This window comes from Trichechus manatus, unplaced genomic scaffold, assembly GCF_000243295.1.
Source record: "Trichechus manatus latirostris isolate Lorelei unplaced genomic scaffold, TriManLat1.0 scaffold00004, whole genome shotgun sequence".
NCBI classification, from domain to species: Eukaryota; Metazoa; Chordata; class Mammalia; order Sirenia; family Trichechidae; genus Trichechus; species Trichechus manatus.
Genome location: NW_004443940.1, coordinates 18,146,081 through 18,170,002, shown reverse-complemented (window position 1 = coordinate 18,170,002; position 23,922 = coordinate 18,146,081). Strand labels below are relative to the sequence as shown.

Here is a 23,922-nt window from a genome sequence, read left to right as displayed (position 1 = left end):
GTACTAAAGGAGGGCGTTGAACTAGATCACCTCTAAAATCCCTTCCAGCTCATATGTCCCCCGTTTTGGGAGCCAGTGAAGTTACTGTGAATGTGAAGAGTTGGGAAAAGTGACTGTAGACAGAGCTTTGGGGAGCAAAACTGCTTGCATCACAAGCATCTGATCCCTGAAGACAGGGAGAGCTCAGGAGTAAGGAAAAGCTAGAGGGCACTGCAACGTCTGTACTTAAAAGCCAAGGAGAGAAGGGTAAGAAGAGAGCAGAAAGGTGTTTTGCTTTATCCTGTAGCCTGAGCTCCTTGCCCTGGGAGAGAACTGCTGCTGATCTGTGGCAACCAGAGGGGCCAAGTAAAAGGAGCACGTTTTAAGTAGGTGCATGAGCTTCAGCTAACAGCCCCCAGGTAATTCCTTCCTATAGATTGATATCTGAGTGCTGAGGTGTAGAATCTAAAGAAAATTCATTCATCTCATTGAACGTATGTATCTTTTGGTTGTAAAATAAAATCTCCTTCACAGTTCACACTGTTACCTTCTACTTTTTTAACTATTTTGAGGTATGATTTACATACAACGAAATGCATCCATCTTACAGTTTGCAAATGTACAGTTCAGTGAGTTTTGACAAGTGTATACACCCATGTAACCACCACCACAATCAAGACACTGTGAACGTTTCCGTCACACATGATTTCTCAGCAATCCCAACTTTCTAACCCCTGGCCACAGGCGGCTGATTTGCTTTCTGTCATTATAGATTAGTTTTGCTTTTTCTAGAGTTTCGGATCAATGGAGTCATCCAATATGTACTCTTCATCTCGCTTTTTGTGTGTGTGTGCATTAGGTGAAAGTTCACAGAGCAAGTTAGATTCCCATCTGATGGTCTGTACATAAAGTGCTTCATGGCCTTGCCTTCATTCCCCACAATGTGTCAGCACGCTTCTCATTTCTGCCCCAGTTTCCCCGTTTCCTTTTGTCCTGCTTTTCTACCCCTTCCTGTCTTCTCATCTTGGCTTTTGGGTAAATGTTGCCCTTTTGATCTCATATAGTTGATTGTTCTAAGGAACATGTTCCTCTTAGGTGTTACTGTTTATTTTATGGGTTTGTCTATTGTTTGGCTCGAAGGTGGTCTTCACAAATGGCTTCAGTTCCAGGTCAGAAGGGTGTCGGAGAGCCGTAGTCTCAGGGGTTCCTCCAGTCTCTGTCAGACCAGTAAGTCTGGTCTTTTTTGTGAACTTGAGTTTTTGTTCTACATTTTTCTCCTGCTTTATCTGGGACCCTCTGTTGTGATCCCAGTTAGAGCAGTTGGTAGTGGTAGCCAGACACCTTCTAGTTCTTCTGGTCTCAGGGTCATGTAGGCTGTGGTTCATGTGGTCCATTAGTTCTTTGGACTAATTGTGCCCTTGAGTCTTTGGTTTTCTTCACTCTCCTTTGCTCCGGAGAGGAAGAGACCAGTAGTTGTATCTTAGATGGCCGCTTGCAAGCTACTCACCAAAGCAGGATGTAGAACATTGGTTTATGAACTATGTTGTGCCAAATGATGCAGATATCTCCAGAGTCTATGGTCCTTTGTGTTTGGTTTCTTTTGCTCAGCACAGTGTTGTTGAGATTAACCATGTTGTATATCCTTTTTGTTCCTTTTTATTGCCAAGTAGTGTTCTACTACATGGGTACATCACAATTTTCTTATCCATTCATCTGCTGATGCACATTGGGGCTTGGGGCTGTTATGAATAATGCTATTATATGTACAGGTCCTTTTTGCTGACATATATTTTCATCTCTCCTGGGTAAATATCTAGAATTGCTGGGTCATATAGTAAGTGTATGTTTAGCTTTCATAAGAATCTGCCAGAACAGATCGTGGCCTTTTTAGGAACTTGATTTTTTTGGCAAGAGTTGCCACTTTGCCTCTAGTATGCTCTTTACCCTTCTGTTCCCGTTAGGTTTTGTAGACTAGATATCGTAGACTGTCTAAATGCAGGTCAGTATGTCAGTGGCTGTTTGGTCTAGAAATCCTGGGTTACAGTCAAGAGTCTCTTCTGGGTCAGATAGTACTGGGTTTACAGGCCTGGGTTATTTCTCATAACAGAGACCAAGCAGGCCAGATAGAAGGGTTTAAACAAACAGAGTTTGTGCTCTTCAGAAAAGAGCGCATTTCAAAGCTGTGGGAAAGGCTGTAGTTGTACCAGTTGTGGAAACAGGTAATCCCTGAAGGATGTGAGGGGTTTGCAAGGGAAGTTGTTCCCTGTGGGGCAGGTGGAGGTCTTCTAACCTGACTCTTTCCTTAACTTCCCAGTCCTCCTGGGGAGAGAACCCGGTGGCTGGCTTAGTCTTAGTACTACTGAGAGCTACCATATGGTGGATGTAGGAAACCTTGGTTCAGGAACATTTCTGCTTCTAACACAGCAAATGGAAATGAGATACCAAATCTATCCCACAAGATTGAAATGTGTAAGAAAGTTGCTTTGTAATGCAAATAATATGCAAATGTAGTCACTATTCATCTATACACTAAAGAAGAGCCCGTATAAGTTGCTGTTCTGTTTCTACTTTTTTTTTTTAAGTAAATATACTGTGATAGGAATCAAATTTCTGGCCACAATTTTGCAACGGTTAATTCGGTGAAAGATCACCTTTTGTTTGCTAAAATGCAGGCATGTACCTGTTGGTGTTCTGTATGTTAAAGGTAATTCAGGTTTCATAGACAAGTTTGGGAAAGGCTGTGCTACAATCTCTAAAAGCTGTGGGATCACCCTAAGTGTTCTAATGAAATTGTTTTTGCATCTCATTAACTAATGTCTCTTGGCTGGTGTATTAGTTATCTATTGCTGTGTAACAAATTACCACAAATGTAGCAGCTTAAAGCCACACACATTTATTATCTCATAGTATCTGACTGTGATGGAGGAATTCTGGCATGGATTAGCTCGGTTCTCTGCTTCAGAGTCTTTTATAAGGCTGCAATCAAAGTGTCAGTCAGGGCTGGGGTCTCATCCTAAGGCTCGACTGGAGAAGAATCCACTTCTAAACTCATGTGGTAGTTGGCAGAATTCAGTTCCTTGAGCGTTGTTGGACTAAGGACCTCCGTTCTTAGCTGGCTGTTTGTCTGGGGGCCACCTTTAGTTGCTTGCCACTTGGGACACTCCAGCATGGCAGATTGTTTCATCAAAGCATGCAAGCCCAGAAGGCAGTAAAGAGAGTCTGCTAGCAAGATGGAAGTCACAGTCTTATGTAACCAAATCATGGAAGTGGAAGTGACATTGCATCACCTTTGCTGTATTATATTGGGTAGAAGCAAGCAAATGGTCCCACCCACACTCAAGGGGAAGGGATTCACAAGGGTGTGAATACCAGGAGGCAGGGATCATTGGGGCCATCTTGGATTCTGCCTGCCACAACTGGGTTGCAATCAGACTTGCCTCCCTCTGAAAGCGAATGTTCTGCAAATAGTTAACTGGAGATTCTAGTCCTAGGTAACCAGCCCACTCACAGAAGTAAGAATTAGCCGGTAAGTTTGGCACAAATTACAAAGGATTAGTCTCTTGCCCTTCTAGACTTTATCAGATGTTTCTTGCAGTATGTGGGTAGAACAAATGGACCATCAGCTGGAATTCTTGTATATCAAAACTAGCATCCTGCCCAGAGCCTGACCCAAAGGAGACCCTACATAAAAGCTGTTTGCATGAATAAATTTTGGCTTCAAAATCTAGCTTAACTTGATCAGCTCTATTGCTCTCCTTTTATAACAAGTATAGAAAATGTTATATAATATCCTTCTTCCTGAAATGAAATCCATAAAGAGAATTCACACACACACATAATTTTAAAACATTAACATGATTACCTGTAATATAAAAGACAAAAGGAAAATAATTTATAGTAAAATAATGTGTTTCAGTATGTAAATGCTCTAAAACAAAGTAGTTGGATGCTTGCTCCTGAATTTAGAATCACCGTTAATGAGACAGCTATAAATGCAGACTGATACTGGATACTGGTGCGTGGAATTAAAGACTCAGATCCTACAAGCTGCCACTGATGCTATGATTTTCCAGAAAGATGAACAATGCTTGAAAATATTCTGAACAAAACAAAACAAAGTAATCCTCCCACAATTTACATAGTAATTGCATTCCTGGAAAATTCAGTGTCTATTCAAACTGTGCAAAAAACACTTTGTTTTGGAGTTAGTCTAGGTTCAGATAATTATAAACAAGGTTTCCGTCCACAGGTATGTCATATACAGCATGTTGGAAAGTCATGTGGGCCTGGAGACAATTTGTTGTACAGGACTTGGCCGCACACAGCAGGACGAATGGCTGGGCACTTCTCCCCAGCACACTCCCCCCAGTTCCAGGAATGCCTTCCAACTATTGTGACAGTGAAAACACCCCCTTGGATTTCCTCAGTGGGAAGTGCCACTCCTCATTGAAAACCACTGCAATAGCACTTAACCTCTAAGGGAAAAGAAAATGATGCAGTTATTATGGTTCATTTGGGCACAGTTAAGCCTAAATATCAAGAGGAGATGAAGATAAAAAGTGGTGCACTCAGAATATCTCTTGTGGCCCAGCAGACGAGGCACAGTTGGGTGTGGAAGGAGCGAGAACAACATGTTGGGCTGTGATGAATCAGTATCTTAAAGCAGATAGTGTAAACGTTATATTTTAAGAATACTAACAAAACGAATTCTTTTCCAACAGAAACCTGTTGCCCTCAAATCTAGTGGTTGCAGCTTTTCGGACGGTAAGGTCTTGATGCTTTGCTAAAAATATGAAACTTTGGGTGGGGTGGGGGGAGGTGTATAAATTACTCCTGTGTAATTAGGTAAGGTGGAACAGGGAGAGAAGGTGTTAACAAAACCTGGTCATATTGGCCTACATTTTTATAGGTGGGCCCTGAAGTTTTAAAAATCAACAACAGAACTTCTAAAACATCCTCCTGGTTCCAGCATCTTTTCACATCACTTGAAAAATACCCTCAAATCACATTTTGGCTATCTCTTAAATATTTTGGAATTTTAAAAATATACTTTTATCTTTTTTTTTCCCCGACTATAAAAATAACATGTACTCATTACAAAAAAATAAAATACCAAAAAGTGGAAGAAAATAAAAATCACTTGTAATCACTGCCTTATAGTCCCTGGGGGACGCAAAAGGTTAAACGCTCAACTACTAACCAAAAGGCTGTCGGTTCGAAACCACCCAGAGGTGCCTGGGAAGACAAGCCTGGTGATCTGCTTCTGAAAGTTCACAGCCTTGAAAACCCCATGGAGCAGTTCCACTCCTCACACATGGGGTTGCCATGAGTTGGAATCAACTCAAAGGCAACTAAAAACAACAATCACTACTGGAGCTATTCATTGTTAACGTTCTGTTAACATCCTTCAGGTGTGTTTTTTCTATGCATGCACACGCACAGATTTTAAAAATAAAAATAAGCCCATTCTCCGCTTGTTTTGTATAAGGCAGTATCTTGTGAACATTTCTCAAGTCAGTAAATAGCCTTCTGCACAATTGCTAAAGGCTATAGACTATTCAGAAACCCTGGTGGCATAGTGGTTAAGTGCTACCGCTGCTAACCAAAAGGTTGACGGTGCAAATCCACCAGGCGCTCCTTGGAAACTCTGGGGGGCGGTTCTACTCTGTCCTATAGGGTCACTGTAAGTCAGAATCAACTCAACGGCAATAGGTTTGGTTTTTTTTTTTTTTTTTTTTTGGAGCGTATTCCACTGTATGAGCATCTCATAACTTTCCGCTATCAGTGGAAGGGTATTCATGTTGCTCCTAGTCTTTCCTTATTTTTAGCAATGCTGCAAGTAACATCCCTGTAGCCATTCTTTATACAGAAAAGGAATATAGATGTCTCGATGAAATTGTCTAATCTGATCACCTTTTTCCAGCAAAACTTCTGTTTCCATTTACAACCTCTCCTTTTGCTTGTGTTTTCCTTTAAAACCTGAATAGAGCGCAGGTGTGACTTGTATATATAATGTGAGGCAGGAGATGTGTGGGTGGGTTTTGTTTCTCCTGCCAACTTGATCACGTGACAGCCAGACACTGCCGCTCTGAAGTCTCAAAGGCAAGCTTGAAGCTGGCCTCGGTGCCACACTACCTAGTAATAGGCTCCTCTGGACAGCCCAGGAGCTGGGTGCCTTTAGCCGGGGTCAGGAGGACCGTTTTATAACAGATTCCACTCGATGGTGCCCACTGCCACAGGTGGCTCCTGCGTGCCCCATCAGGAGGATGGGCAGTCAGCTGTGGGACCAAAGTTGGAGAGACAACACACTTCTGATAAGTGGGTCCCCCAATGCTCGATGGCCAGAAAATGCCATCTTGCCTCCCGTACCTTACTTTGGAGAGTGGAGGTCCAAGCCAAATTAGAAACAGATGCTGAAAAGCAGTCATGCTCAAATAAGTTCTGGAACAGAGTGGAGCATAAATAAATGAATGAAAATAAAATGACACATTGAAAAGTGAACTCTGGCATTTTGGAATTAATACAAAGGCTATTCAAACAATATGGACTGTGGGTTGCTTGAGGGCATGAAATTGCACAGACCTCCTCCTCCAAACCATTGCCCAAGGAACATTAGGATATCCTCCATTTCTTTGGGTCTCTACATAACCCAGGGACCTCTTGGAGTACATGCTATCTTGGTCTTAATGTAACTTTACACAGTTCTCAAAGGCCCTCGTTAGGCCGGCCAAGGAAGTAAGGAATGCCCATAACACTTGGCTGGAATAATAGTGCAGGTAGCCAGAGACCCAGCAGCCCTCTCGGTTCCCCTCGCTTAGTCTTAACGTGTGAACTGACAGCAGGGTTTTCTTTTTCTTGCTTACAGTATGCCACCGATTATAAAATGGTAACCTCCAACACAAGCTCTGGAAACGTAAGCATTGAAAAGGTAAAGCTATTTATAAGATCACTTACGAAAAATATCTGCAAAGCTAATAACGTTTCTTAACTGAAGGGACATACCTGATCCCGCTTTTGCTCAGCAGGGGTTTGAATGGACCGTTTGAAACACATGGGTTAGATTTGCTAATGGGTCATTTACCGACAGACATATGCAGCGTCTGTAGCTCTGGGATCCTCAGTGGAGCACTTTAGTCCAACTGGAACTAACCTCCCTTTCTTCCAAAAATATTTTATAACACCATTTCTATTACCCGGAAATACTAATAGGTGATTTAACATACCTCTGTGAATAACTTTTAAAAACAACATAATGGAGAAATAAAAGTCAAGTAATTTATAGTAACCCAATATGTATTTCACCATGTAAAGGCACAGCTATGTAAGAAGACGTAATGAAGTTTTTCAGATACTTGCATCTACTTAGAATTAGTAAGTCTATATTTAAAGCAGTGAGATGATTCAAGGAGCCCCGGTGGTGCAGTGGTTAAGTGCTTTGGCTGCTAACCGGAAGCTCAGTGGTTTCAAACCCACCAGCTGCTCCAGGGGAGAAGGATGTGGCAGTCTGCTTCCGTAAAGATTACAGCCTTGGAAACCCTACTGGACAGTTAGTTCTACTCTGTCCTGTATGGTCACTATGAGTCAGAATCAGCTCGATGGCAATGGGTCAACAGAGATGGAATTCAACTGAATATTGTTGGCACTTTTTTTAGGGGAACATTTTGAAATAAGGGCTAAATAAATATTTTTGTATATGTGTATCGAACCACCCTGAATGCAACAGCTACAGCTGCAGACTTGGGTACTCTCGGCACTTTGGCTGTTGGTAATGTAATTTTCTAAAACAGGGAACAACACTTGGTAAAGTTCAGAACAAAACAGATTACAGTCTTCCTTCAGTTTACATCAGCTTAACATTCCTGGAAAATCTAGTGTACATTAAAAGTATGTATAAAACAAAACTGTGTTTATGTACAAAATGGAGTTAGCGCTCAGTGCAGATGATTATAAATAGGTGTTTCCCTCCATGACTATCTGGTGGGATGCTCAGAAGCCGGTGGGGTGTAGGGAAGTCTGTGCTTTGCTGCTCTATGCATTGCAAGGCATTTGGTGTCCCTGAGACCCTGCCAGCTATTTCCCAGTAAGACCTCACAATCATTAAGACAACCAAAACCAGCACCACACATTCCAAAACTCCCTGAGGGGATGGGCCTCTCCTGTTGAGAAATGTTGACTTAGTCAGTGGCCCTTGGTTAAACAGGATGGGTGTCGCTCACCACCCTCTGGCCCTGAGACAAAGTGGTAGAGCCAGAGTGGGGTGGCTGGAGGCCCACTGGCCCCCTTCTGACAATCCCTGGACTCTAAAGCATCACTAATTGTAATGTGGGAGTCAGCTGGGCCCACTCTAGGAAAGTGGCTTGCCCTGCATGACACCTTTACAGTACAGATGGCTGCCCCATGTCATCTCGTTTGAGCCTGAGGACAACCTGATCAGGTAGGATTCATTATTCCCATTACAAATTACTCGAAATGACAGTCCTCAGGACTGAGCAAGACTATTTGAAACCAAGAGTGATGAGTAAAGCCTAGAACACTGGCTGTCTCCGCGGTGCCTTCACGTTATGGGAGAATATGGCATTCACTGGCTGCACTGACCCCCCGTTGTAAATGCCAGTGACCCACAAGCTCCACCCCAGGGGACATGCTCTTGTACCTACTGTAAATGTAAGGCAGAAACGCAAGGATTCAGACTTGAGCAAAGAGGTGTGATGTCTCCTTGCTGGTTCCAGGGTTTCATAAACCCTGTGCCTCTAAAACTGTAAAGACATAGCAGGGATGGCCCTTGTCTCTCAGGATGGGATGTTGGTGACACATTGAGAAGCTGGGGGCACAGAGGCCCAAGAATATCTAGAAAGGCCCCGCCCCCCACCAGGACACCATCTTGCATGCCCACTTTGATCCTGTATGGTAACTTGCCATGGATGCACACCTCTGAGGCTTTGAGTCATTTGTTCATTAAACAGATTAAACAGTGGTTTATTTGACACTCATTATGGAGCCCTTGTGGCACAGTGGTTAAGAACTTGGCTGCTAACCAAAAGTTCAGCAGTTGGAATCCACCAGCCACTTCTTGGAAACCCTATGGGGCATTTCTACTGTCTTATAGGGTTGCTATGAGTTGGAATTGACTTGACGGCAACTTTTTTTTTTAATGTGCCCTTCCTAGATGCTGGGCTGTAGCAGTGGTCAATACAGACAAAACCCTGCTCCGACAGAGCTGACATGCCGGTGGAAGGAAACACAAATATATATATGTATATATGTACTTGTGTGAGTTGGTGATAAGTTGGTGATAAGTGCTAGGAAAAGTAAAGCATGGCAAGAGGACAGAGAAAGCATGTGTGTGTATTGGGGGTGGGGCCTTTCTGATAAGGTGAGGCACTATGGGGAGACCTGGGGAAGAGTGCTTTAGGCAGCAGGGGCAGTAAGTGTAAAGACGCACCAGCGAAGAGCCCAGCTCAGGATGCAGCTCTGGTTGTGTCTGCAGTCCCCTGTCCCCACCCTCTGCCAAGTTTGCCAACGTGTGTTACAACAGCATACCTGCTGCTGGCCTCCTCGACAGAGTCACTGCACGGGGAGAATTACTGTCATTGCTCTCAAGTCAGAGAGTAGAACTGCCTGACCCCGAACACCACAGCTTGGAATTTTAAACTCGAAACCAAACCCATTGCCTTTGAGTGGATTCCGACTCATAGCGACCCTATAGGACAGAGTAGAACTGCCCCATAGGGCTTCCAAGGAGCAGCTGATGGATTCGAGCAGCTGACCTTTTGGTTAGCAACTATAGCGCTTAACCACTAAGCCATTAGGGCTCCCTTGGAATTTTAGACCTGCTAAAACCAACTTTTGATGAGTACTTGAATTCCCTGGTTGCACCGATTCTTAACTCTTAATTCCATTTAGGGCTTGGGACATGGACAAAAAATGTGAGTTAACAGGTCAATGCCAAGTGTTAGCCATCTAGCTTATAGAATCTTAGCAGTGTTGACCTCTCTAGGGCCCCGTTGCAAGCTAGTATGAGGGCAAGGACCAAAATCCAAGTCTTCCCTCTCCCATAGCTCTTTAAACTGTACCGACCGTAGCTTCAATAGGTCAAGATCCAAGAGAGAATGATGATATTCAGAAGTCTTACTGTCTGTGGGGTTAAAATAACATTGCAAGAAAAACATACTCCAGACAGCATGAGCCTAGAGTGATCTCTAACAAAATATCCCATTGGAATAATAATAATAGCTAATACTTGTTGGGTTTCATTTGCCAGACATAGTTTAAGTACTTTACATGTTAAATATTAACATATTTAATCTTCACAGTAACCTTATATGTTAGCCAAGAAAACCCTATAAAACAGTTCTATTCGGTAACACATGGGATTGCCATGAGTTGGAATCAACCTGATGACAACCAACAACAACTGTTATTATCCCCATTTTATAGATAGGAAACAGAGTCACAGAGAGGTTAAGTAACTTACCCATAGTCACACAGCTAGGAAGTGGTAGAAGTCAGATTCCAAAGCCTATGCTCCTTAACTATTATTACTATGACTTCTCTATAGATAACATAAATCATTATAAACAAAAGAGGTGTATATGGTATCTTTGTACTGTATTTCAGCTTTTCTATTAGATTTTCTATTAGATTTTTCCATGATAAAAGTTGTAAACAAATGAAAAGCTACCCCATCAATTTTTATTCAGTCTTTTGAATTCATGGTTCTTGGCTCATAGCATGTGGATTATACCTGTTACCTAGCTGTCTCCAGTTAACTTGGAAATCAGAAAAGTCGTTAAAATCATATTTGTGGTAATTTTATTTAAGAAATAAACATGCTTCTTGGTATTTCTCGCAAAGGTAACAGTGTGAAATCATGGCTTCTGAAGAGTTGAGGATGCCTGTCTTATGGGCTTAACTTGCTGTAGCCATCATTCGTTCACACATATGTTTTGAGTGCCTGCTGTTTGCCAGGCACTGGACTAGTCCCAGCCTTTGTGGCACTCATATTCTGGACATATAAACTGTGAGAGCCGGGAGGGACAGGGCACCTCAGGGGTTATTCATTCCAGTGATTTTCAAGCTGTGCCACAAAACCGTCGTGGAGAGGGGGGAGGCACCTCTTGTCTCCCTAGGAGTAAAGGGCCTTTCTTTGATTGAAGGAAAAGTTCTACTTAAAAAAAAAAAAAAAAAAATTGAAAGCTACTAATTTAGTCCAATTTGCTTCATCTTAGAAGTTGGTTAATATCAGAGCCTGGACTAGAACTGGGATCCAGGGTTAAAATGCTCTTTCCATCTTTACCATGCTGACATATGTTTCCTGGTCAGAATTTCATAACTGGTTATGTATGGTGGGATAAGAAGTTTGTCTAATACATGCTTGCAGCAGTGAGATTCAGCATTGCTAGAAAAAATAAAGAATACACTCTGCTTATACATTTTAAGTCAAGGATTTAGGAAAGAATGTCCTAGAAAAGCCCATGGTGATCCTGAACACCTTTTGTGAAGTGAGTCAGCTGGGAGGCCACTGTAAGATGCTAACAATAAACAATGTGTTGGCATTTAGGAGGCAAAGTTGCAGTCATTGACTCTTGATTTGAAGGAACTGCTCAACAACCAGCTATTCTTTTAAAAGGAACCCTTCAAGGTGATTATCCAACCTCTTCTTAACTATATCCAGTGACAGGAGCTCACTGCTTTGTGCTTCAACCTGTGCCATTTTTGACCAGCTTTTAGAGTTAACAGCTAGGCAAACTTTGATTTGTTGACTTTCTATATCCTCAGACTCCATCTCCCCTTGGGTTTCTTCAACTAATTCACAAAAGTGAAATCGTTAAGGGTTAAAGAAAACATGAACCATTTTCTTATTCTGGGCTGGTGTTTCAGTCTGGTAGAGACACCAAGCAAATTTTCATCTTTAATCGTCTCTCCTTTGTTGTGAACTTGGACCATTCTCTCCCCTTTGGTCCTGTAGATCCCCATTGGCACTGAGATCGAAGGGATGAACATTTTGGGATTGGTCCTTTTTGCCCTGGTGTTAGGAGTGGCCCTAAAGAAACTAGGCTCAGAAGGAGAAGAGCTCATCCGTTTCTTCAATGCCTTCAATGACGCGACGATGGTGCTGGTGTCCTGGATTATGTGGTGAGTATTGCTCTTCCCCCCTTCTCTGCCTCTCTTTTCTCCTGCCATCCAGAAAAGAACCTGAAACTTCCATTATAGATCAACCCTGTGGGGCCACCTGGCTCATTGCTTTGGACTGGTTGGTACACTAAGGGCTGGTCGTGGTTAATGGAATGATGGAGGTGGTGATAGGTGTCTCCTCCTGTTGAGGACTCAGAAAGTTCTGTATGTGCCATGGTTACTGATCCCTTCCTCATCGCCCACAGTGACCCCTGTGGTTCTGTCACCATAACCTATTTATGGGTTCGGCCTCTATCATCTCGTGAGGCAATGAGTTCCATAAGTTCGCTATCTGCTACATCAAATAAGGCTCTTTTATCTTAAAACAATAGCCTTCTAACTTCAAAGGGACCCCTTACTGTGATATTTCACAACCTGGAGGACAAGTCCATCTCTACCCCCTGTATGTATAAACTTGGAGTAGTCCTCTTTACATGGCTTTTAATTCATAAATGTTTCTTTGTGTGATATCAATGAAAGCATGATTGTTCGATAAAATTCATTAAGTTGATTCCTGGCTAAAAAATAAAAATTTGACCAGGTCCCTCAAAGCAACTGCTCAGAAATCATACCAGCGCCACCCCCAATCCCTCATAAGCTTTATCCTGATGTTTTACCCAAGCCAAACTTCTGTGGGTCTCAGTTGTCAAGAAACTAGTTTATCCCTTCATGCACAAAGCATTTTCCTTACTGTTAATCCTTAAAGGTCCTGCCATCCTTGTCCTTCTGATAGCATCAGAGAGACTGCTTTTAGGAGAAAAGCCTGGAATTTGGTAGGAAAGTTGGGAACTCAACGGACGGTCTAGTCTAAAGCCCACACCAGTAATGTTTATCTTACTCAACCTGAAGATTCCAGACTATGACTCTATCATTGCAAACAGCATTGCAAACCTCATATGACTGCTGTCATTCTGGGGAGAGATTTGATATTTCCAGAAAGGATGAAGTGTTTCTATCCCATGTCTGGTTTTTCTACCCATCCCCCACCGCCCCGGTTTTTTTTTTTTTAGTCTAAAGTCTTCCCAAGGTTTGGGCTGAAGGAAACTCTATGCAAGAAAGTGATGCATGATGTTCCCATGTTAAGACACTTGCTTTGAACTTGGAAACCAATTTATAGTCATTCTTTCAATTTGTTGTACTAGTCACATTAAGCAGGTATTCAGTAGGGCAGACCCTGCTGAGAGACCCTAACTGCAGTAGGAGGGAGCCCTGTTGCCCAGAAAGTGCATATTACACAGATTTGCACTTAGCAGTGCCCTAACCAGCTAAGGTATTTCAATCAATTGGGAGAGGCTCTTTAATAATAGCTCTTTAAGTCCTCAGCTTTTTTCCACTTTATCTCCTTCACTAACCACTTCTAAAACCAAAGCACCTGCCTACCCTACACTATTGAAAGAAATGTATTCTAAATGGATCGAACACTTGGCTGGCAAATTTCTTCTTAAAGAGCCAGGTAGTAAATATTTCAGGTCTCTGTCGCAGCTACTCAGCTCTGCTGTTGTAGCCTCGTAGCAGCCACAGACAATATGTAAATGAATGAGTGTGCCTGTGTTGCAATAAAACTTTATTTACAAAAACCCATGGTGCCAACTCCTGGATTAAACTAACCAGGAAGGAAAGGAAAGAAGAAAGAAAGAAGGGAACCCTCTAAAAGTATTAGAAGAAAATATAGGCATAGGGAATGTCTTAACAAGATATAAAAGCAAAAGCCATAAAAAGCTACTAAGTTTGCCTACATCAAAATATAAAACATCTGCATGCAAAATAAACCATGAAAAAGTTAAAAGACAAAAAACTTATTGAAAAAAATGGATATATATTTATATACTATATGTATATAAAGGTGTACACACACACACAAACACACATTTCAAAGCATTAGTGTCCAAAGGACTGGGGCCAGTTTGAAGCTGTTTATGTGTCCTTAATGAAATTTATAGAAAAATTGAGAATAAGCGTTTTGAAACTTTTATAGCAATTTGACATTGCTGCAACATCCAAGCATATGATGATTTTTCTTGTATTTTATTTTTATTGCATTTTATAAAAATATTGGCCCACGAAAGACTGGAAATAGAAATAAACTGGTCTTTCACCAAGGATAGCTTGAGAAGCACTAATACAGAGTTCCAATGACTGAAGAAGAAAAAAGACTGAAAAAGCTATTAGGAAATTGACAAAGTATATGAACAGGCAGTTTGCAGAAGAGGAAACCTGAATGACCAGTGAACATTGTATGTCCAACCTCATTAGAAATCAGGGAAATGTGAAGTTTGGTTTTATGAGATGTTGGTGAGGGCGAGTGAGGGCAGGGTCTCTCCACTGCGGCACTATTGACATTGTCGTTGCTGGGAGCTGTCCTGTGCATTGTAGGATGTTGAGCAGCATCCCTGGCCTCTACCCACTGGATACCAGTAGCAGTCCCCCCTTCAGCTTTGTACACCCAAAAACGTCTCCAGACATTGCCAAAGGTCCTCTGGGGGCAAAATCAACCCCTACTCCACCCCACCCCCATTGAGAACCACTAGTCTAGGGGAAGGATTATTCTCCTAAACAGCTAGTGGCAATGTGAATTGGAACAGCTATATTGGGAGCAATTTGGCAGTATTTACTGAAGTTTAAAACGTGCACACCCCCATAACTCATCAGTTCCACTTCTTGGTGTCTCTCCCTAGTGGACACAGGCACGAGGGCACAAAGAGACACATCGCACACAGGCGCTGGTAGCATTGTTTGTAATGCTGGAAGACTGGGGCCAATGTCAGTGTCCATCAGGAGGGCATGGCAGAGTAATCTGGGGTATTCCCTTGCAATCTGACGACGGCATTTAAAGCAAATGAGGTAGAAGTAGATTTCTATATATTGGTAAAAGATCCCAAAGACATAATATGGGGTGAAAAATCAATAAACATGCAAATTTTGATAGATACCTATGTATCTAAATGCATAGGAAGTAGGAGTGGGCATCTGAGGAGGGGACTGGCTTGAGGATGTTGCCTAAAGAAGATTTTGGGAGCCCTGGAGGTGCAGTGGCTAAGAGCTCAGGCTCCTAAGCAAAAAGGTCAGCAAATCAAATCCACCAGCTGCTCACTGGAAGCCCTATGGGGCAGTTCTACTCTGTCCTATAGGGCAGCTATGAATCGGAATTGACTCGACGTCAACGGGTATATAAAGTTTTAATTTCTTGGAAGGAGAATGTATTCCGGTATTACAGTGGGATTTAAAATTAATAGTACTGCTTAGAATATCTCTAGAAAGAAAAGCCAAGAAACCAGTGACATTGGCTGTCTCCAGGGAGGGAAAGCAGGTACCTGGGGACCAAAGGTGGGGGAGAGACTTTGTACTATTCATCTTTTTGTACCCTTTGAAAGTTGACATATGTGACAGGCTTACCTATATAATCCAAATCTGCACACAAATAAAGTCAATAGTCATAAAATTCTTCCTCAATTTGTATTAAATTCAAAACAACTGACTTTTGTTCTTTGTAGTTCCTGTAGTTAATTTCTCCCTTTCTTCCTTCCATTAAAAAATCTGCTCACTCTTAGAGTGTTTCCAGCCTGTCATTGTTAATGACTTTTTCCCACAGAATCATGTTTTCCAAACCACAAAAGGGTTTAAAGCCCCACAAAAGCCCCAGCTTTGGCTCTGTTTTGTCTCACAGCAGTTTGTGACGTAGGTGCTGGTCTTCTGTGTTTCTAAGTCGCAGAACAAGCATGAGCAAAACTGAACATCAAGTTCACAGTCCCTGGAGGCTTTGATCTTGAGTTTCATGCCTTTCCGCTTGGGAGCCCGCATGGTTGGTAGCATCCATCTGTTAGGAACATAATATACCCAAGGACAAAAAAGTCTGAGTTCTGGCCCTGACTCATTACCCAAGGGGAGTGATGACCTTCACTGAACTCAGTTTCATGGCCTGTAAAATGGGGATGGTACACCCCAATCCTTTACTGTGCATCAGGGTTATTCAAGGGAGAGATGGAAACCACTGAGTTGAAAGTCCCTGCATTCTGTATCAGGAACGGTCTGCACATCCCTGCCCCACATCCCCATTCTCACTGACGAGTACCCTGTGCTTCTGCCCTAGGTATGTACCTGTGGGCATCATGTTCCTGGTTGGAAGCAAGATTGTGGAAATGAAGGACATCGTCGTGCTGGTGACCAGCCTGGGCAAATACATCTTTGCATCTATTCTAGGCCATTTCATTCATGGAGGAATTGTTCTGCCACTTATTTATTTTGTTTTTACACGAAAAAACCCATTCAGATTTCTCCTGGGCCTCCTCACGCCATTTGCAACAGCATTTGCCACCTGCTCCAGGTGAGTGGGCTTCAGGTGCCCCTGGCTACTCTGAGCCACATCATATGGAACCAGGTGAGCCCTGTGGGACATGCATAACCAGTGTCTCACATATTTTAATTCCTTGAAAATCTAAATTGGTCTCGTCTTATTTTTTTAGTATGAGCCCCACAGCTCTTTCATATTCCTGTGGGGTGGGTTTTCTGTCTTATCCCGTCATCTACTGAGGCTACCTCTGGTCTCCTCCTCTTGCTCATGCAGATCGTTAGCTAGCCCAGCTATAGATCCCTCGCCCTAATTAATAAGACCTTTTCCTGGGTGAAAGAAGGCAAACCTAACTCAAGAAACACATTGCAGGGCAGTTTCTAGACTGGAAACTGCCCAATCCACCCTCTCTGGATGCATGAATTAGAAAAAAAATAAGACTGAAGCAGCGTGGTGAGGAGCACGTACTCAGTTCTCTCAGAGTTTTGTGGAATTATCCAGTTCAGCACAAAGAGGCAACTTGTCATTCATTGGAAATCCTTCAGAAAAAAATTTGGCTTTCCAAAGTATGTTAAAGAGACTTTCAGAGGATGTCAGTACATCGTTTCATTTACACATTTAACGTTTGCCTCTCCGCTGCACACTCCCTCTCATCCTTGATGGCTTGACAAGATGGTGATGCTAAAAAGAATTAGGGAGATGTGTTTATCTGCCCTAGACAGAAACAATCCTAGTTCTCAGCTGTACCAGCCAACCGCTGTGGAGCATGCAGAACCAGCTGGAGAGAGTGGGCCCTGTTCCTAGCTGTGGACATTTCATGCTTACTCGGTCACTCTTTGCAAACTCTGAGAGCCTCTTCTGTTTTTTTGGCCTGAGAGAAAAAAAGAAAATCATACTTTGCACTTTACTTTTTGGAAAAAAACATTCAAGAGAGGAAATGAGAAGATGCACAGATAAATAAAGTAAATTCCATATTTTTACACAAATAATACGTACCTCCTACATTTGTTTGCTAACCACGCTCTCCTCCGCCCAGGCATTTTACTAAGCAGCAGTTACGAAAATACTTGGGGGTTGGCAAACAAACATAGAAGGCAGTGTTACTTGTGTAAAAATATGGTAGTTCTTGGTCCTCTGGAGAACATTTTATACCTAGAGGCAATGTATGGCTCTTGAGAAATTTGGAACAGGTGAGTCCACGTAAATAACATAACAGGTAAATCCAACAAGTCATATTTTGAATACTTTCGGAGTTGACAAAGTCCCATGTTATGACAGAAATTTGAAACAATTTTGGGTGCTTTCTCTTATTCCAAGGGAAGAATGCTAAAAACTGGGATAGTGCTAATTACTTCTGTTCTAGCGTTCTACATGAGTGAGGCATGAGCCTGGCCGGCAGGGACTGTTCTCATGGTTTCTCGTTTTTGTTTTTTATTTTGCTATGACTCTTCGTTTACGTCTCTAGCTCAGCGACCCTTCCCTCCATGATCAAGTGCATCGAAGAAAACAACGGTGTCGATAAGAGGATCAGCAGGTTCATTCTCCCCATCGGGGCCACTGTGAACATGGACGGTGCGGCCATTTTCCAGTGCGTGGCCGCGGTGTTCATTGCCCAGCTGAACAACGTACAGCTCAACGCAGGGCAGATTTTCACCATTCTGTAAGTTCCTTCTTTCTTTCTTCTTTAGGCTTGGGTCAAAACTTGAGGTCTTTCCTGTGATTTCGTTTAAAAACCAATCTCCCCACATCTCAGGTGCCTCATGTAGAATGAGAACAGTACGAATTCATTATTTGAAAAGAGAGGATCATCTCGCAAGGGCTCAGCTGGCAGGATCTCTGACTGAATGTGTGGTTTTCAGTTTCCAAGCCATGGCTAGCATGTTTGGCATTTCTACATGGACACTCCGTGGTCTGTGCTAATGGCTGACCCTGCTTTGCAACCCCCTAGAGTGACCGCCACAGCGTCCAGTGTTGGAGCAGCAGGCGTGCCAGCTGGAGGGGTCCTCACCATCGCCATTATCCTGGAGGCCATCGGGCTGCCCACTCATGACCTGTCTCTGATCCTGGCCGTGGACTGGATTGTGTAAGTAGCAAGTCCCAAGTGGGCTGGAAGACAGTGCCGCTGATTGTTTAAGAAAGTCTACATTGAGTGCCCCAGGAGCCTGACACTCCACAAGGCCTGGGGTGTGCAGAGAAACTTAAAACAAAGTCCTCGCCTTGTGAAGGAGCTTACAGCTGAGCTGGCAAAACCAGATTTCAAGCTAGAAAAAATTAAACAATAGGAGATTCAAATGACCATGAATGGCTGTGAATGTCATTACCGAGAACTTGCTTATAGCACCAGAAAAGTAGGGGTCCAGGACCCAGACTGGGGTACTGAGGGTAGGCCCAGGCACCACAAGGCCTATAGAGGATGTTGGCAGCATAGGAGTAATAGCCATTGGAGTAGTGATCCTTCAGGAATGAGTGCCCTTGACCTGGAAATGTCCGATTGGAAAGAAGATGAAGACTTCTAATAAGTGGCTCAGACTTGGGCTAGGGGAGGAGGAGTTTGGGAAGGAGGCTGATCCAGACCACCATCTCCAGGGCAGCTGTAAAGACACCAAACAGTTCCTGGGTGTTGATTCCTTGAGTCTCGTGATACCTTTTACTTGTGTTATAGGGAAGGTTGGCTGAGATACTGATGTTGAAAGATGGTGGAGCATATAGGTAAGAAAATGGAGCCATTGGGCCCAAGAGCCTGGGTTCAAATCCCAGCTTCACCATAGAGTAGTCATGTGATATTAACTGTTCTGTGGGAACAATACTAACACCTACACGAGGGTTGTGGAGAAGATAATACGAGTTAGTGCATGCAGAGTACACAAAATGAGAGTACTGGGCACATGGTAAAGTACTCAATAAATGTTAGCAAAGAAAACCAGCCCCTGGCCAAGCCAGTGAGAGCCAGGCACGAGGTAACTGAGACAGGTACCTGCACTGGGCTTGTGGCTCTGCCCATGGTGGTCAGGAGTGGTGGTTCCCACCTTCCTTTTTTTTTTTTAAAGCCCCGAAGGCTTGAAGAGGCTTCTGAGAGTCCTTCAGGCTCCTGAGAGCAATAAGGGTGAAATGTGCAGCAGACATCCCCTCCATCCAGACAACTCATCAAAGGGAACTTGGTCCCACAGCTAGCAAGTTGGACAAGGCCAGAGCAGAGGGCCCAATGCCCCATCTCCTTCCTCACGCAGCTGCCTCTTCTGCATGGAGAAGGTGGGCACCTAAGCGGTGCTTAGCCAGGAACAGGGAAACAACACCAAGCAGGCTGTCCAGTAGAGGCCTGAGTCACACCAGCCCCAGCCAAGGCTGATAAGTCTCTGATTCGCAGCTCAGAGCCTCCGCAGGGCCCCGGCCTCTCCAGTGCCCGTGGCCAAGTTCACGTGTTTTTCCCTCCCTTCAAAATGGGCACAGCACTTCCTCTGAGAGCCAGGGACTGCAGGGTGGTTTCTGAGTTAATCTATGGGAAGATGATGAAACTTCTGGAAAGGATAGTGCCATTTTCTGGGACGACATGTTAGCGAGCAGCCATGGAATGCATGTGAAGATTAACATTCAGTTGTATGCAGTGTTGAACTGAGGAAAAAGAAGGGAAACTCCCACAGTATAATGTTGGGTGGAAAAAAGCTGGACACAAAACTGTATATGCTCTCATTCCGATTATATGTAATTTTTGTCTGATGGTGTTATTAAACATAAAACATATGTATTGAAAAATGACTGGCAGGAAATAGATCAGAATGTTAATTCTGAATCTCTTGAGGTTGTGGAGTATGGGTGAGTGACTTTTGCTTTGTTCTTTATACTTCTCTTTTGTCCCGGTTTTCCATAATGAGGGTGTATTACTTTTATAAGAATAACAAATGTTTAAAGGAACTCAATTTAGAGTAAGGTAAGGCCTTATAGGAGCCCTGGTGGCCCTGTGGGTAAGAACTCGGCTGCTAACCAAAAGGTTGGTAGTTCAAATCCACCAGGCAGTTCTACTCTGTCCTTTAGGGTCACTATGAGTTGAAATCGATGGCAACAGTTTTGTTGTTTTTTTTTTGAAGGCCTTATACCTTGAATGTCATGCTCTCCCCTCACAGTCACTTTCCGTGGCCATTCAGGTGGATGTGACAGGGCTGTCTCCCCTGGTAGCCGCAGGCAGCATTGGATGTCACACCTGTCTTTTGTTCTTTTCCCACCAGGGACCGCACCACCACCGTGGTGAACGTGGAAGGGGATGCCGTGGGTGCAGGCATTCTCCATCACCTGAACCAGAAGGCCATGAAGAAAGGAGAGCAGGAACTGAGCGAGGTGAAAGTGGAAGCCCTCCCCAACAGCAAGTCGGAAGAAGAGACGTCCCCTCTGGTGACTCACCAGAACCCCGCTGGCCCTGCATCCACCGCCTCAGAACTGGAATCCAAGGAGTCAGTTCTGTGATGGGGGCTGGGTTTCGGGCTTGCCTGCCAGCAGGGGCACCCCACCCTGTCAGTCCAGCCACTGGACATGGGCCACTGCCCTCGCCAACTTGAACCTCCTGAGCAATGCTTTGGCCCAGTGACCAGTTCGAGGATGATCTGGCATTGGGCTTCCCCATGGAACTGGTTACCGAGGACCAGGACACTCTGTCATTTGGCTTGATCCATGCCCAGCTGCAACCGTGTTAACACTGAGGATCTGTTTGGAAACACACCATTGAGCTGCCAGGCACTGGGAAACAATGGACTCACGGGGACCTGGTGGTTCAGGCTTGTGAAAATGCTGGTGTATTCTTCTTTGCACCCAGCCAGCTCTGCATTGGGTGCTTTCTGGGCAAACCGAGGGCTTTCACTGTCATCTGTTGCATTGCCTCGTGAGCGGTAGTAATAGGAAAAATTCCCAAATTCTTAGCCTTGGCTGGAATGCGCTGGGCTGGCACTGGAAGTGTTTTCAAGAGTCTGTACTACAACAAGGTGGGGGTTGGCTTCTGATTCTCTAGTTGCTGGAGGCAGACTGTACAGATGGGTGTTAGCATGCTTGGGTCCCTGACCATTGGTATTAAGTGAACAATGTAAATTCTGAGGTCACAGAAGGGTGAGGGAGTGCAGCTTGCAGGGGGAAGGGAAGTACCCGAAACAGGAATGGAAGTATGTACACAATTGTCCCCCCTCTCTATGCAGCCCTGGGCCTCTGACAACGCTGTAGCTTTATCTCCAGCAACTCTGATTTGGCGACGGGCCAGAGCAAGATTGCCTCTGGGGAGGTGTGATGTGATCATCACATTCAGCACCCTCGTTGGCTGATCAGTGCATTATTTTACTTCAGCTAGGCCCTCCTTACAATGCTTCATTGCAGCAAAGGCAAACAAAAAGCAAACACCACAAAAACAACCACCACCCCACTAATTGAGGTGGGGGCGTCTCCACTCCCAGGACCCCTGGCTTTGGCTAATTTCCATAGAACTTAAACCCTCCGTTCCTGCCAGTGCATCAAAGTTCAAAATTTTAAGCGCAATGGTCCACATTCCTCCAGTTACCTGCTGACTTGGTCTCAGTCTAGATGAGTTGTTTCGTGGAGAAGACCGTGTATTTCCAGTGGGAGAGAAGACCAAAAAGGCAGTACCGCTGTCTTACTGTGGCTCTTGGTGTGACCTGCAGCAAGTCCTGGGGCCTCACTTTACCCCATTTGTAAAATGGGGCTAATGTCACCGGCCTCCTGCCTACCTCAGAGGGATTTGGTGGGGCAAACTGAGTGAATCTGTGCAAATGACTGTTTCGCTTCGCGTATATCAAGTGCTGATAGTACCCATGGACTCTTATTTTTTTCTACCCAAGTGGCAACATTGCTGCATGGAGGCCTCATGTGCGTGGGCAGCCAGCTTTCATGAGCAGGAGCTTGTTCTCTGTGTACGTTGGCAGACTTTTATCATGTCACTTGTTTATGCAGTGGTTTTATAGCATCTAATATAGCCCCTCCTGATGTTCTTCAAATTTTAATGAATTAAGTACCCCACCTTCCACCACATTCCTGGGTACCCAACTTCACCGTGACTCCCAGCCCCAGGCACTGTTCCTGCTACCCCACAACAGGCCATTAAGGTCCCCAGATTTTCAGCCTCATTCATCCCCTTTTCCCAGTTGCTGTGAGTCACCCAGGCCCTAAGAAGGGGCATACACCATTGCGATGAAATGGGTGGCTGGGTCAGAGACCACCGGCCTCTCCCCATTTTAAAACTGGGGGCCTGTGCCTGAGCAGAAGGAATGGGAAGGAGCCCTGCTGGGCACAGAGCTAACCTTGGCTGTGAGAAGCCCAGCAGTAGACCAGCTAAGCCACTCCAGTGTCCTGTTAAGCCAGGAGGAAATGGGAATTGAGCTGAGAGGTGCCTGCAAACTTTTGCCCTCTGGTTGGAGCTTGTTGCTAACACGCTTCTGTTCTCAAAGGGAAAACAATCACATTTGGTTTGATTCCAAAACTGCAAGTGAACCTTCACTATTTTTCAGGCTTCGGTACAGCTTCTCCTTCCTTCTTCCATATAGAGTTAGCGCCAATACAAGGAAGTTTGAGTCTGGATAGAGGTGAACAAAACACTGCATGTTGTATGGCTTTGCCATCCTGATTTTACCGTATCAACAGATGAAGTTCTCAATGGGAGGGAGTTCAAGCTGGTAGATAGCACAGTGACAGCGTTCTACATCTTGTAGCTGGAAATGTGGGAAGAAGCATGCTGGGGTCTAGGGAAGGTGCTTCTGTATAAAATTCAGACAATCAGTCCCCTTCCCCTTGGAGACGAGAAGAGGAGGGAGAAGATACCCTTTCTCTCTGTTTTCCAGGAGCCATGTCCACAAGAGGAGCTGGCAGACCAGGAGTCACCCAACTGGGGAAACTCTCACTTTCTCATTATCTGAACATGTCCCCCTCTGCTATTCTTTCTAACATGTCATAAATGCTGTTCAAACACTGTTCATCTCCGACTGTTTCGTATGTGTGACATTTGCCTTAAAACATAGCAGAGTCCTCAAACATGAATACAGTATTTCTACCGGGATCCGTGTGTTCATTCATTCCTTTCTTGTATTATGAAGTGGCATTTACTGATGGAGCTGTTGTTCTTCTAGAGGTGGCCTGGGGTGACTGAATTGAATTTTTTTTCCTTGCTTCTTTCAGCCCGCATGAACCCCTGAAGCAGGTGGGCATACTCAGGTGGCCAGAGCTGCTGCTGAGTGTCACTGATGCATCTATAGCGGCCAGCTTGTGGCTGGGAAACATCGTGTTGCTCATGGGCTCCTCCACAGTCAGTAACAGGGCTCTTGCAAAATGTGTGCAGTTTTGCCACATAGCATCATGAAGTCAAGTCTTGTTGGAACAACTCAGGTCAACAGGCCTTAATTGAGCATCTACTGTAAGCCAAGAGTCAAGCTGGGGCAACAAGGAAGAATGCCCCAGTCCATACGTTACTGGGAAAGTCCCTGAATAGGACAGCTGCCCATACC

At 44.2% G+C, this 23,922-nt stretch overlaps 1 protein-coding gene across 4 annotated transcripts in view; it reads left to right on the top strand.

Annotated features, from left to right (window-relative positions):
* SLC1A4 (solute carrier family 1 member 4) overlaps positions 1 to 23,471 on the top strand; it is a 30,738-nt gene extending 7,267 nt beyond the window's left edge. For all 4 annotated transcript variants that reach the window (XM_004369267.2, XM_023733288.1, XM_023733277.1 and 1 more), the window contains exons 2-8: positions 4,701 to 4,743; positions 6,845 to 6,907; positions 11,948 to 12,114; positions 16,241 to 16,474; positions 17,904 to 18,098; positions 18,387 to 18,521; positions 20,659 to 23,471. In XM_004369267.2, the coding sequence (XP_004369324.1) occupies positions 4,701 to 4,743; positions 6,845 to 6,907; positions 11,948 to 12,114; positions 16,241 to 16,474; positions 17,904 to 18,098; positions 18,387 to 18,521; positions 20,659 to 20,893 (1,072 nt within the window). In that variant the 3' untranslated portion in view covers positions 20,894 to 23,471. The remainder of the gene's footprint in view (positions 1 to 4,700; positions 4,744 to 6,844; positions 6,908 to 11,947; positions 12,115 to 16,240; positions 16,475 to 17,903; positions 18,099 to 18,386; positions 18,522 to 20,658) is intronic.
* Positions 23,472 to 23,922: the final 451 nt, after the last annotated feature.